This window comes from Drosophila kikkawai, chromosome 2L (assembly GCF_030179895.1).
Source record: "Drosophila kikkawai strain 14028-0561.14 chromosome 2L, DkikHiC1v2, whole genome shotgun sequence".
NCBI classification, from domain to species: Eukaryota; Metazoa; Arthropoda; class Insecta; order Diptera; family Drosophilidae; genus Drosophila; species Drosophila kikkawai.
Window position 1 is genome coordinate 24,712,918 of NC_091728.1, and position 15,047 is coordinate 24,727,964.

At 47.1% G+C, this 15,047-nt stretch overlaps 1 protein-coding gene across 4 annotated transcripts in view; it reads right to left on the bottom strand.

The window, feature by feature from the left end:
- Positions 1-15,047, bottom strand: part of sns (sticks and stones) — a 61,065-nt gene that overhangs the window by 14,276 nt on the left and 31,742 nt on the right. Inside the window, exons 9-19 of one of the 4 annotated variants that reach the window (XM_070286669.1) lie at positions 14,569-14,705; positions 13,790-13,943; positions 13,328-13,465; positions 12,872-13,036; positions 12,151-12,429; positions 11,792-12,073; positions 11,307-11,730; positions 10,953-11,119; positions 8,859-9,008; positions 7,307-7,318; positions 1,414-1,568 (exon numbers count right to left, since the gene is read on the bottom strand). In XM_070286669.1, the coding sequence (XP_070142770.1) occupies positions 1,414-1,568; positions 7,307-7,318; positions 8,859-9,008; positions 10,953-11,119; positions 11,307-11,730; positions 11,792-12,073; positions 12,151-12,429; positions 12,872-13,036; positions 13,328-13,465; positions 13,790-13,943; positions 14,569-14,705 (2,063 nt within the window). Of the gene's footprint in view, positions 1-1,413; positions 1,569-7,306; positions 7,319-8,858; positions 9,009-9,900; positions 10,090-10,952; positions 11,120-11,306; positions 11,731-11,791; positions 12,074-12,150; positions 12,430-12,871; positions 13,037-13,327; positions 13,466-13,789; positions 13,944-14,568; positions 14,706-15,047 lie in introns of all 4 variants that reach the window. The other 3 variants (XM_017172394.3, XM_017172392.3, XM_017172391.3) reach the window with 3 other exon arrangements.

Here is a 15,047-nt window from a genome sequence, read left to right on the forward strand (position 1 = left end):
CGAAATCGGGGGATATGGTGGCGTTATAGGGGGCTGATTTATAACACGCGCGGTCGCAGTTTACGCACTTTACATACTTTCCGTCGGCTTCTGCGGGTTAGGCAGTTGCTGCGGTTTTCCTGCCGCTGCAAGATTACGGCGATAATAAATGATTTTAATAATTTGAAACGATTTGTTTGAAGCAGCTTCCCTGTCTGTCCCAGTTCCCCACCAACCGGAGCCAGTTTTATCCGGCGTCTTAGCCCACTCGCGGGCTCATCATTATCATCATCAGCGTCGCGTAATTAATCACGACGTCTTAGCGACGACGTCGGCCTGCCGCTTCCGTTTCCGCCTCGCTGGACGGGTCTGGTCTTTCTGCTGGGTCTGGGTCTGGTCTGGCACTTCCTGCCTTTCTGCAAGCTCTCGTTTCGAGCATTGGTAATAATTGAAAAGCCAGGGCCGCAGGCCAGGGATTTTGCTGCTTTGACCAGCCTCAACATTGGGGCCTTGAATTGACTGGCAGGAAGCCTTGTTTCGTCTTAAATTTGTTTTTGCGGCTTATTAACTGCTTGGTTCTAGCATATTTGTTTCATCTTTCAACTTAACCTGATGCTATTTCGGGTTTTTCTAATTTATGCTTGGATATTTAAAAATCCTTTAAGGTTTTAAGGGGGTATTTTTTATCATAGTTCATACACAGCTTTGTTTTTCTAAAAAAGAGGAAATGAATCTCTGAAAAACTGAATTTTTTACATAAAAAGTTAACTGGATAACTGAAACTGAAAGGGCTGGATAATCCTTTGTTGAAATAGAAAAAAGCATTTTCGAGGGAAAATCTAAAAAAAAAACACAAATTAAAATCCCTTTAGTTTTGTAAAAACTGGCATTTTGAATGGATTTGAAAACAGGATACTCCTTAAAGGCGCTTTTGATTTTTAAAGCCTGTATCTGTAGGGGTTTATCCATCAAGAAAATATATATATTCCAGAGCTTATTCTGCTATATCTTTCTTACTTCTTTTTATTTATATTTAACCAACAGTCTCACCGACTATAGCCTTTAAAAGATTGGCCCCGATATCGGTGTGATTGACAGGCTGTAGTGCGGACGGAGAAGAAAGCAATATTTAAATTGAATGACTTTGGGGAAAAAAATGCCAGAGGAAATGCCAAGTGACGACTCCCCTGCACCTGCAGGACATCTATTTAGCAATGGAAAATGCCTAAAATGCCAGGCGATTTTCCACTACTGGCCACCTCTTCTTTCTATTTTATTTTTCGCTTTGCCGTTTTTGTGCCCATTCACAAATTGCATATTCATGCTCATCCCACAGAAAAAATGGAGGGGGAAAAGCCCAAAAGGAAAGGGTAAAAGGGAAAGCTGAAAAAAAGCGTAGGGACTAAAAAATAGTTCGGTTCCGGGCATACTCACAATATATTCGGGCTGGCTGCTGCCCTCATTGGAGTAGGACTCGCTCTTCTCCGAAACGCTGGACAGCGTCTCGCCGGTGACGGTGTCATTATACGAGCTGGGCGCGTACATCTCGATGGTTGCCGTTTTTGCCGGTTGATTTGTAGTTTCCGCCACTGTATTTGGTAGTCGCAGAAAATACAAAAAATATATTCCAGCGACGACGCCAGGGTATGCGCACAAATATTGAAAAGGTGTAATTGGCAGTGACATTCCGAAAATTGATGATTCGCAGCGGTGCCAGGTGGGTTTGGGTTTGCGGGTCGGCGGATCGGTCGGTGGTGCAGTGCGACAGAAGTCGGATATGCAGCGATTGTGTCCGAGTTCCAGGCAATGCAAAGCCCATGCAAATAGCCAAGATTGTCAAAGTGCCAGGACCAGGAGCCAGAAGCCAGGGAGTGGGTGAAGGTGGGTTTTGTGTTAATTATTCACATTTGTCGCAGAATTCGTTGATGTGCATTTCGATGGCGTGTCGGAAACAAAAGCCATGGAGGGGGGGGGGACATTGGCCCAGTTAAATGAGTTGACAGGCCCGGCAAAGGTAAAAATGCAATTAAATGATTTATGACACATTTTCCGCAAAAGTGAACACGTGTTTGCCGCAAAGTGGAGTCCATTATTTGTAGCACATTTCCCATTTCGAGTGGTATATGGAAAGTATATAAAAGAGGTAGACATTATAGTAGATATTATTAAGGGGATATATTAAAGGATATTTGAAGTGCTTACGGTTGCTGCTGCAGTTGCACAGATGAAGTTATATTAAATTACTTGATACTGTGTTTATTACTTCAATAGGATTTCTTGGCTCAGATATTTACCATATCTAAAATTGATATTTCTCCATGTATACTAACTTTTATAGTTTCCCTTCGAGGCTGATACAAAATTTATAACGATTACGAGCTGAGCGGAGTCAGCAGAAAGGCAAAAGGCCATAGGCACGTGTGATCCTGAATGCCCGTACCCATCCCCATCTCCATCCCGAATGTCACCGATAGGTAAATGGGTAATGGCAAATGGACATTGCCCTGCCACTCAGCTGCTATCGCCTTCATTGCCATCATCGGCGTCCTCAAGCTATGCAGGGATATTATGGCCAAACGGTTTCTTAATAATACATTTCGGTAGGGGCGGCCCAGGATATATGGGGCTATGTAGGGTATAGTGTAGTGTAGGGGACCTGGGCTCGGCACGTCCGCCAGTTACGTGACATGCGGGGACTATTAGTCGATAAAATTGCTGTATTCTGTTAATTTGCACAAAGCACATTGAATGTTTGGGAGTTATTAAAATTACTTTATATACGTTTATGTGCCCGTCGCCATGTTTGCCGATGTCTAATGAATATTTAACAAATTGCAACTGAATTGGGACGCAAATGTCTTTGTTCCGTCTCCATTTCGTGTGTATTTCATGTTTTTTTGTGTACTTTTGGTTTGTTTGTTTGCCGGCGATGCCGCCTCAATTTGCATTTTTTATGATTTACCAGCCTTCAGTTGCGTTGTATTTTAATTCATTAAACATATGCACACACAATCCGGGAATCTATACACAATTTTCCGTGTGTGTTGTGCGGGCAGTCGAAGGGAAAAAATTAAAAATTGAAAATGCATTTAATTGTGGGTCCTACTGCTGCGTCCGCAATTTCAATCGGCTCAGGGATCTGTTCCTAGTCTGCCGATGACAGCGCTCTCTGTATATGTATATATTTTACAGAACAGAATGCCCCCGCGACCACCCCTTCGTATACGTGATTTTATGGCTTAGCGAGCTAAAAACGTTTTTCGGCATTTGTCACTTGTTTTATTTATGACAACAAACGAGTGTTAGCCGAAAAGGGGAGCCAGGCGGGGCATTTAAAATAATACACGTGGCTTTTATCAATTAAGACAATTAAAAACAAAACCGCTCACCGGCACACGGGTGTGTGTATGTGGACAGTGAGTCTGTTCTCATGAATGTATTTATCAAACGAAGAGCTTAGGATGACCATGAAATGGAATATATTCGAATGGGATTTACCCTTGGCTTTAAATGGAAAAATACCTGCACGAAACGAAGAGGTTTTTCTAGGAAAAGAGAGCAATTTTCTATTTTAAAAGGTTAGACTCGCGTACTATAAACTATTCTTTGATGAATTAATCACGATTTTTAATTATTATTTGCCACATTTTTCTACAGATTACCTGTATAAATCTGCACCTAAAATAGCCTTGTTTTTCCCCCAGTGTATGCATATAAATATGCTGCTTGAATATGCCCAGGATTAGGTTGTGTTCAGCTTGAATATTTTATGATATACGAGAAAGGCTGAGCCAGTTTTGATGTAATGCCTTTTCGGTTCGTTTGTGTATGTACTTACAAACCTCAAACTGTATAAAGCCTAAACCCAACTTTCCGGGAAAACTCCCGGACAGCAGCAGTCGGACAGGAGGTTAGCCGGGCAGAAGGACAGACGGACAGCAGACTGCTGAGTGACCCCTTGGCAGGGTATGGCATTAATGGCCAGTGGGGCGGGCTTAGCACTCTGCGTCAGCCTTGTTGCCGGGGGCACAGGACACAATGCGGTGGCTGCTCTGCCACACGAATGTCAAATAATCCGCACTCGCATTCCGCTCTTTGTTTTGGCGACCGCCGCCGCTGCACTTTCCGCACAGAGATTACAAATTTTGCACTTATGGTCCGGATTTCTTGCGGATCACGTATGTATATCCACATAGAGGGAGAGAGTCGCGGCTTAGACAGCTTCTGCGGTCATCGGGGCACGTTAATGACGCCGGCTTCTGCTTTGAAGGTATTTTCTCGTAAGCCCATGTCGAGCTCTCTGTCGTGGCCAACAGCTTTCAATTATTTGTGGGCCGAGTCTATGGGAATGCCGATGTGGCCTATACAGCTGTGGTTCAATGGGTGTTCAGATATGTTATTGCCAATCTATCTAAAGCCATCATTTGGGGTGAGTCCTTTTGGTACCTTTAAGATATATTATTGTATCTATTTTTATTGTTCCCAAATATATATTTAAACATGTTCCCATAAGCAGATCGCTTGCTCCTTTAGAACTGGATACTTTGTTGTCGTGGCTTTTGATAGTGTTTTGGTTATTTGCTCTTTGCCATTTAAATGGCCTAGGCGCTGAGCTATTTTACGCTTTGTTTTAGTGCCCAGCGAATTTATGAACTCTCATTTAAGGCTCCCAGCTCCCAGCTCACTGCTCCAAATGGATCCTGGGAGTGGGCCAACAATGTCCGCTTTCGGGTTGTCATAGCCAGTTGCCTAAGCAGCAAACTTTTCGACATTGCTGAGCCAGCCCCCTGATTTGCCCGCTTTCCACGATTTCCCTGACCACGACAGCCTGTGCGCTTATCTCTTCAGATTCGATGTCGCAGCTCTCGCACGCACGCCACAGTGCCTCTTTTCCAGCTCTCAGGGAATGCCCATCGCCATTCCCACCCCTCGCCAGGCCCAGGGCCATCCCCTGCCCCAACCCCCCGTCAATTGTTTAAAGAGTGTCAAAGTCAAGTGCTGGCCACTGGGATCGAGTGGCGGGGGCTGCTGTTCAAGAGTGGGTTTCGGATGGTTCGGGTGGTCTTATCGCTGGTGGCAACGTTGGCATAAAAGTTTCGCCCGCCAAGTCGTAAAAGTGTCGCACTCAACTATATACCCGAGATCGGGTTGTGGGCCATCCTACTACTGCTAACGGCTGCACTCGGCCTGCTTTTAAAGTTTTACTCCTGGTCGAAAGATACTATGGCCGCGGCGGCGTTGATGGGTGCTCTCTAGGTGCTCTTCTGGCGCTTTTTCTGGCCAGAAATCTATTGCCGCATGGGTCCAAGCCCTAACTCTGTTAACCACTCATGGATATCCTAGACCAATTGTTTGATGCATCTCCTCTTTGGCCTTTTAACTGGGCCAGGGAGTACACTTGCAATAAGGCATGAGTATTCTATGAAATGAGTAGCAAATTAAAATTAATTGTAAATAAAATTCAAATTAAATTCAAATCAATCATAAATCAAACTAAAATCAAAGTCAATTCAAAGTAAAACTATAATTATTCTCAAAACTTGTTTAATTGAATCTTAAAACAAAGCCGGGAGTTTATAATTTGTATGAATTCAACTACTTTTTAGAGAGGCTTCCGCCCGCAGTGTAGGGCGAACTCCTCCCCCTTCCGCTTTCGGAGGCAATAAACATTAGAGATGGCGCTATTCTGGATGTTCGGGGCTCAGGCCCAGCTCATACGAGAATGAAATATGTGGCACTGGGCATTGACTGCGGCTGCGGCGGCTGTGGCAGTGGCGATGGCGATGGCTCTGCGATGGTCACTGCCGCGCTCTTGTTCATGGCGGACTGTGGTCGATGACCGCCAACGGACGACGGATGGCGGACCAAGGACGTGGGACAGCGGACGACCAGCAGTCGGCGACGGAGCTGAACCACTGAACCAGCTGCCAACCGCAGACTTTTGGCATAGTTTATCGGACAGCGACAACTACAGCGAAAGGCTTCTTAGGCAGCCTCCGCTGCGGTCGGGCTTTCGGTTTGCCGAGGAGCTGGTCAGGTCTGGAATGGAATGGCAGGGAGTGGAGCCGGATGGCCGGGATGAGGAGGGCAGAGGGAGATCTGGTGCTCGGGGATGAATTTCCTTTCTGTGTGCCATGCGGCATTTTGACACAAAGGCACAAATGCACATTAAAAATGCATATCCGAGGGCTGCAACAAAAACACAAGTCAAGTTTCGCCAGCGAAAACATTGAAATATGCAGAGAGATATCCCCTGATAGCCTAGCAGTCCTCCCTCCTCCTCCTACTCCCCCTCCGCCGGCTGGCCGACGCACCAGTTTCTCTCTCTGACAACTTCACAAAAAGCGGACAAACAAAAAAAAAAAAAAAATGGAAAAAAATAAGAAAAACTCTGAACTGAAAACGGGAAAAGTAAAAATCCTTTTGGGCATTGTCAGTTATCGGCTTTCGACAGGGATAAGGGGCCGGGGGTACTACTACGGACTCTACCCCTCTACATTGTCATAAAAATGTTGTTCCTTCCAGGAGGATTTTCCTCCTTTTCGTACTCGCACTCGTGCTCGCCATCCTTTTCGGCTTCGTTTTCGTTTTTCTGTTTGTTTGCAACAAGACTGAAATATGAATTTTCTTTTGTGTGGAGCGGGAATGCATTCATATCCCGGCACTCGCCATTTGTTCAACTGTGCCGTACTGGAAATGAAAGACAGAAATAATGGAGTCTGGCCCGTCCTGGGATTCTTAGGGAAATATCTTATTTATGTCCTGCGGCTGTAGTTCAGGCTCCTTCCCGTTTGTAAATGTCAAAAATAGCTGGTCTACATTTTGTTACCCCGATTAAGTCGGCTTCGTTTAGTTTCCGGGCCCTGTCGTCATGCACTATGCAAAGAGGGGCGTCCCCTCTTTTCTCCTCTTCTTCACTTAGGGCTTAATGAATCAAAACTTTTGACTTTTTTGGAGAGAGGAGCGTCAACTCATAAGTCAAATGTTTACGCCATTTATACATGGAAGAGCATATATGACAGCAGCAAATAAGTCTCCAAAATTACAGACGGAATGCCTTACACCGAGAAATATTTTAGGAAATACCTGAATAAGGGAGATTCTAATATTTTTCGTTTGAATTTATGCTCTTTATACAACTACCAAGAAATCGAACGTGAACTTGAAAACCCGTTTTTTTTTTCATTTTAAAGATGGAATATCACCATCAGCGCATCAAAAACTATGGGAAAAGTATATTCTGGCTCTTTGTTCTGTGATTTTTTCAAATTATGTCGGCTTGTGCACCAGCAAATAAGTCTCGAAAATTACAAGCAAAAGGCCTTACACTGTGAATTATCTAAAGAAATAGGGAAAAAAATGACATCACGTAAATTTGAGCTCTTTAAACATTTTTAAATAAAAAGAATAAAAGAATATAGAGATTGGTACGAATAAGCTTTAAGTAAAATCAAGATACCAGTTATAAATAGGGTTGAACAATTTTGTAGGAATAAATATAAAATTTATACTTTTTAAATACAAAGAGACCCTAGTTTTTTTTATATGGATAAACAAAAGCCTATTTGTGAATCCCTTAACCCGTCACAATTTGCAGTTCTCCGGCATGACAGACAGTGCAGCTGGCATCTGGATCTGAAACTGCATCTGCATCTCCATCTCCATCCGGTTACCATAAATGGAGGACACGTGCATTTGCATAATTTTGGGATCTTATTTTTGTGTTCCCTGCCCCAACTGGCTTATTGAGCTCGCGATGCAACTTCATTGTGGGGCTCGAGTGAATGGAAATAATTTGGTTAGCCCGTGTAGCGTAGCCGCCTCGTGTTGCGTGTTGGCAGACGTCACGTAATAGCGATTCGTTGCGTATACGCCGCGTGTGCCACGTATCAAATTTGCCAGTCAGCCAGTCAGAATGGGATTGCCAAGACGGGGAAAGCTGGCCCCGGCAAAAATGGCCACAATTGGGCGATGGCGCCGTCATGGCTTCCATTTTAAAGCCCAGATCGGTGCGAATTATAATTCGGTTTAATAAACAGTCCTCGGCAAACATGTCCAACACTTGTCGACACGTGCTCCCTGACCTCCGCAAAGCAATCTGGCTTCCGGAAGATTGTGCATTCAGCTAAGAAAACGATGCACATTTGTCTTGCCTTCTGTCTGGGTGGGGGTTCTCTTGTTCAATAAACAGCAGTTCCTTCCCTTCCCCCGCCTCCTGCCTCCTGGCTCCTGCTGGCAGCCAGCTGCCTGCTGGTGGCTGGTTGCCGGCTGCTGGCACTTCCAGGATGCATCATTATTTTCTGTCATCATTATATTCCTGTTGACTGCTGACTTTTTGCCTTGGCCCGGGCTCTCCCGGATCTTGAATCCTGCATCCTGGCCACGCTTGGCATTGGTTGCTCACGGAAATTACAAGAAGCGATTGTGAGACCGAGTGGAGTGGAGGATTTGGCCCCTGCCCTGGGAGCCTGCGTATGCAGGAAATTGTTTAGTGAGCTCCATAAAGTGAGCATGCATGTCGACGTCCTTAGTGGGCAGCGGAAGCTGCACAACGCGCTCTCTTCCGCATCCGGTGGTGTCACGGAAGCGGTGCCTGCTGCCGCTGCAGCTTGCGCAAGCCAATGCAATTGTCTAGCGGTGCACCATGCCCAAATGGGCTCTTTCAAAGGCGGACCAAAAACCACAGACAGGATTAGGAGAAACCTGACAGGCTTTGGCAGCACTTCGAGCTCAAATTGTTAGATTTATATAATCAAAACCCATAAACCCTTCACCCCACAGTAGCACCAGCAGCAGCTCATTAAAGAATACTTAAAGCAGGAAAATACGTAACCAAAATAAAAATAGTAATAATAATAATAGCAATAAATAGTAGTAACCTTTCTTGCGGCGCTGATGCACAAAGAACCAGGCAACGAGGGCAGCGTTGACCAGGAGGAAGCCGAACGCCGCCAGGGAAATGCCAATTATGACCAGATTCGGTGTGTTGCTAGAGTTCTCGGTTAACTCCGCTGGCATCAGTTCAAGTCCTTGACAAAACGAACCATGGAAGAGAATAAAAAAATATGGTTGCAAAAATAAAACAATAAATAAATGCGAAATGAAATGAGAAATTGTAATAAAAAAGAATAATATCAAAAGGAATAAAAATAAAAATGCTGCAGAGCATAGCAATGAACGCGAGCCGTCCCAGTTTTCGATTCCAGCTCGGGCGCGGGCTCGTCGGATTCGGATTCGGATTGGGTCGGGGATTCGGGGCAGGAGCACGGGTCGCGGGTTCCCTTTCGGTTGGCATGGCGAGCACACGCAGCGAAATCAAATAAAGAGACCCACTAGCGACCAGCGAGTGACGCAAATCACGTAGAGGCTGCGAAGCGGAGCCGGAACATGTGATGGCAAATGAAATTAGCAACGCCGCCATCGCCATCCCATGGCCATGCCTACACCAATTCCCTGTCCCTTTGCCGTTTCCAACGCGACTCCCATTCCCATTCACAATTGCTGACCACCGGGCACGTGCGCTGACAACGCCCACAAATTAAAAGAAAATAACGGAGGCGACTGCCGGCCGAGCCGAGGGAATTAGAAATTCAAATGCCTACGGACCCCAGTTCCAGATCCTTGGCCCCCCGTGATAGCTCCTTTTTTAACCCCATCTTGGTCGATAGCACACTGAGATAAATGTTGGAGACTCTCCAAGTTAAGGATTACGTTAGGGTCAAGTCACTTGTACTTGTGAAGAAAGAAGAACCATTTAGGTCTCTAAGCTACTGATTAAACCAAAGAATCTATGAATAAAATGTGACCTTGGGAGTAATAGGATTATTGTAAAGGAAAGATCTGGCTTTCTCGGCTTTTTTCTCCTTGTGCAGCAGCAACAACCGCAGGACTCTGCTCCGATTTGCGGCCGCGTTCCCGTACCTCGCTTGAGGCGTTTCTCGTTCCGTTTGTGCAGACAGCAGCCGATGACAAACACGTTGAGCAGGACGACGACGATGCCGGCGCCCACGCCCACCAAAAGCATGCCCGATGTGCCGCCCAGCGGCGTCTGGCTGGTGGTCGGCGGTCCGCCGCCCAGTGACGAGGCCGGGTGCGATGGGGGCGGCGCCTCTGCTTGGGGCCCCCAGGATGCCCGGATGCAGTGCGTCCGTGTGGGAGGAGTAGCATCAGATCGGATTGCAGAGAGTGTTTGGCATTTGCGGTGGTCGCGTCGTTGGCGTTGTTGATGGTCGTAATGCAATTCCAATTAAGTGCAGCATGAGAGGGTCGGGACGAGATCATTGGGTGAGACAACAAATCAGATCTGAGGTCACCGCTGGATTCAAGCGATAAGTAAGGATATACTACGTGGTTTCTGTGGCTTCAACTTGAAATGCTAAGGAGGTGGTGGGGTTCAGTCAAGCGATTCTCTGGAATAACTCTAGTTTCTTAAATGTCAAATGTAAAGTAGCCTCTGAAACTCAATCTAACGAATAAATGTTGTTCTATTAATCATATGAATGCTCATTCTAAAGAGAGGATATACATGAATGTAGCTGCTCTATTTTAGGCATAAACTAATCTTTCCGACACCGAACTAAATTCGGCTTCCTGATTTATTTGCTACTTTGACTGCGTGTTTCTGCTGGATAGCTCGAAGCTGTGCAAATACAAACCCCGCATGAATCCAGTGTCTGGACCAATTTCACTTCATCAATTATTTCGGTTGATTGCCGCGAGTTGGACTCGTTCCATGCGTGCTTCTAATTAGGCTGATAGCTGCTTATCATACCGGCTATCTAATTAATTCCACAAATCTGCCGAATCGCCGCCTGACAACTGACCTGGTACCACCTCCACCACCACATAGTCAGAAGGATGCTCGGATGCTACGACTGGCATCCAGTGGCCATAAAAGCCAAACGAACGGCGGCCTCGCATAAATCAATGTCAGCGCCGCACTCGCGGCTAATTTGAATATGGAGCGGACTTACCTTTGGTCTCGGCCCGCGCCAAGTCCGGCAGGTAGGAGCTAGACCCCAGCTCGTTCCAGGACATCACCGAGAACAGATAGAGCGTGTTCATGCGCAGTCCGCCGATGGTTAGCTTGTGACTATTGGGCAGTCCGTCGATGTATTTGTACTGCTCGCGGTCGACCATCCTGAAAATGAGAAATGTTAAGTGGGAAATGAGAAGCATGGCGGTGCACTTTTATTAGGGTCAGTCAGTGCCTTCACCGACCTCTTTATAAATCTGACAAGAGGGTTAGTTTTAAAGGACATTATGCATAGTAAAATTATTCTCATATGTATCTCTTATTATATTATTTCTCAAGCCTTATCACTCACCTATATCGCACTCGATACGAGGCCTTGAGGCCACCATCGAAGCCCGGTGTCCAGGCCACGGTGACCGTGTCGTGGGTGACGTTCAGGATGTTGAGGGTGAGCGGCGGGTCTGGCTGCGAGGTGATCTCCAAGCGCACCGTCTCCACTGCTTCGCCCAGCTCGTTGCGGGCAATGCACTCGTAGGCGCCATAGTCTGCCGGAGCCACCTTGTCCACGATGAGCGAGGACTCGTAAGTCAGGGTGTCAATCTTGCGCTCCTCCACCTCATACTTGTACGTCCGATTTATGGGGAGATCCTTTTTGTCCTGCCGCCAGATGAACTGCGGCTTGGGTGATCCCTGAGCGCGACAAGGAAGTCGTCCCCGTTCCCCTGTGCCGCTGGCAGCACGCAGGAGCGTCGGTGCCTTGGCAATCTCGGGAGCAACTGGAGAGGTGATTGGGAAAGGTAAGGATATAGGTTTCCTTAATATACAGATTACACTTACACTTGACTATCAGCAGGATATCGCGGTTAGTCGGATTGGCCACACGATTGTCGGCCACGCACCGGAAGTTGCCCACATCCTCGCGCCGCGCATCCTTGATGTGCAGGTAGGAGGTACCATTGGCAAAGGTCGTCGATGTCTTCACGGTCATGTCGTAGCCCACGCGCTCCCACTTTACGTGCTCCTCGGTCAGCGGCTTGCCCTCGACGCTGCAGGACAGCATCGCATCCTCGCCGGGATTGACAATGATGTTCTCGGACACGGACTTGATGGTGGTTCCGTCTGCAGGGCGAGCCCAGAAATTAGTCCGATTAGGGAAATCGCACAAAGGGCTCCAAGGGGGAGCAGGTACTACTCACACTCCACCACCACGGTGATGTTGAGGGTGGCCTTGCCCTGCGAGTTGCTGGCGGCGCAGGAGTAGATTCCGGCATCGTCCCGATGCAGCCGGGTGAAGTTCAGGCTGCCGCCATCTGCGAAAATGCGATGCTCGCCGTCCTGTGGAATGGGCGTGCCGTCCTTGGTCCATTTGTACTCAACGTTGGTGGGATTGGCCCGGGTTTGGAGCGACACTGCCAACGATTCGCCCTCCACGCCCACTGCCGTCGAAGAGGGCGGCGGCACGAACTTGGGACGATCTAGTGGATTTCAGTGGATTTCAGAGGAGGGTCAGGGGAAATTCTTTCAAAGTTTAAATTTGTCAAAGAAGTCTCTGGGGGAAATCTATTACAATTATATTTTAAATGAGGCAAATTAGAGAAAAACGAAATTCTTAAATATTTTGGAAGACTTTAAGATGTTTTTACAATTAGAACATTTAGCTGATTATTGATTCTTAACGTCCAAAATAGCCCTATTTTTTCAGTTTATAATTATTTCTAGACATGTAAAGCATTCAATATTTCAACTCTAAATGCACCCTAAAATTACAAAGATATAAAAACGATATTTTGAAAGGATTCCCCAAATATTTCCCAGGACTTCTGTGACACCACTTATAGATTCGACTGCGTATTAGAGGCAGTAGATGGCAGATTGCAGAGCTAGCTAATTGAGCAATTATCCTGGCCGGGTACTTACACAGCACATCCAGGCTGACCGCCTCGTGAACGCTCCGCTGGAGAGCCTCGTTGGCACTCTGGCAGGTGTAGACCTGGCCGTTCATTTCCTGTGTGATGTTTACCCTGAACTCCAGCGTGGAGACCGTGCCGCCCCAGAGACCCGGCTTGGACGTGTTATTAATGCCTGTGGATGCGAGAGAATGGGGGAAATGGCAGTGGGTTCCGGTGGGCGGACATGGGACACGGACACGGGATTCGGATCGGTCAGGGAATGGCAGCAATGGGAGCGGAAAGAAGAAAGGGGCGTAATTTTAGTGACTGGCAAGCGAACCGGATGTTGTCGTGGAAACGCCTCGCACCAACAAAGTGCACTGACGGCGCCGCCAAGTCCATGGCGAATAGCGAATGCCTGGGCTGCGATGGGCAAACTTCCAATTGCCAAATCGCTTGGCCAAGCCCAAAGAGCCATACATACCTTCGATGGGGATGCCGTCCTTCCACCAGGACAGCTTCGCCGGCGGATTGCTGGAGCTGGAGTCGCAGATGATGGTTGCCTCCATGCCAGGTCGCAGTTCTTCCGGTTCAATGCGTATTTTGACCGTCTCCGGGGCAACTGCAAGGGCATACAGACACATACACCAATGGGCAATAAGAATGGATTCAGCAGCTGGTAAATTCCCTGCGCTTACGATCGAAGCCCTACACTTTCCAATATTTGGTATTGACTTGGAATAAATTATATTCTTATTTACGCATTCAGGGTGAGAAAATTAAGCTTAAATAATATATTTTGCTTTTTTAGGCCACATAGTTCTTTAAGATAAATTTAGGGAAGAATCAATAAAGAGTTCTTCCTATATTTCATTTTTCCATTAATTAAATCGTTTTAATATACTTAAAATAAATATTTAATATATTCCTCAAACGATATACTCACAGTGCACACTGAGCATGGTGGACTGGAAGAGCGGGATCTCGGTGGCGCTGTTGGAGGCCTCACAGCGGTACTGGGCCTGGTTGTCGGACACGTTGGCCAGAACGGTGATTTCGGCCGACACCGATTTGTCCGCGGCTCGAATGACCGAGTTGATCTGCAACGGAAGGCGGTGGATAGATAACGTGGGGTTATTTTTTTGTTCGTCGACGGCGGAAGCAACTCCGCAAAGCACAGCTGGCGGATGCATTTTAATTTTGCTGATAAAACGTCGTCTAATCTCGGAGAGAGCGAGCGAGCACAGATGAGTCCCCGCGGAACCGAGACTCTGGGAGTCTGACACCGCAACAAATGGGAAATGGGAGAAGGTGGAGCAGGAAGCCGCACCTGAACCGGCAGCTGCTCCTCGCTTCTGGCTGCGGTTGCGGGTGACTTTCTGCCCCCACAGTAAATGCCACCTTTAGTTTCAAGTCCCAACATGGTGACGATAGTGGGACTTGTCCCAGGTTATCGGCGGTGCTGATGGTGGGCCCGAGGTAGGTGTGAAAACCGAAATCGTTCTGGCAATAGAGCTACCGCGCTGCAGTGGCTCATTAGCACTTTAAGCCCATAAAGCGGAAGCGGAAATGGTCAACAAAAGCGCCATTATTGTTTTGCGGATGTTTGCTGCCTGCTGTGTTCGCTCGCCCTCTTTGTCTAAGTGTGTGTGTGTGTGTGTGTGTGTGCTGCGGAAAATGCAAACAAACGGGGAAAAAAAGGAAAGGGAAACTCGCTGTACTCACCCTTTTGTCGTTTTTGTACCATGTCAGCGTCGCCAACGGATTGCCGCCAGATGAAACGCAAAGCAGTTTTTGCACAGAGCCAGCTGGGATAATTTGTCCTTCTATATAGCCAGAAATTAATGGCGGCGCGGGCGGATCTGTGGATGCAGAGGCAGGGAACGCGGGATAAGAAAAACGTACAGAAAAAGACAAACAAAGGAGCGCCAAGCCCAGGCCCAGGCCGGGGAAATGGGCCAACGAATTGTGGCCCCAAAAACTTAGCCACGAGCCAGCAAATTATGGCCTACAACAAAAACAGCAAATGATGAGGACGCCAACGAGGACCAGGACTAGGACCAACCGCTGTGTCCTTCGAGAGAGGGAGAGAGCTGCCAAGAGCGGCCGAACAATAAAAATTAAAATTATTTAATTTGCCGCGCATAAAGTAAAAATATCCGCAGGGCGTCCGCATCCTTAAGGCATGACCATGCACGACCACG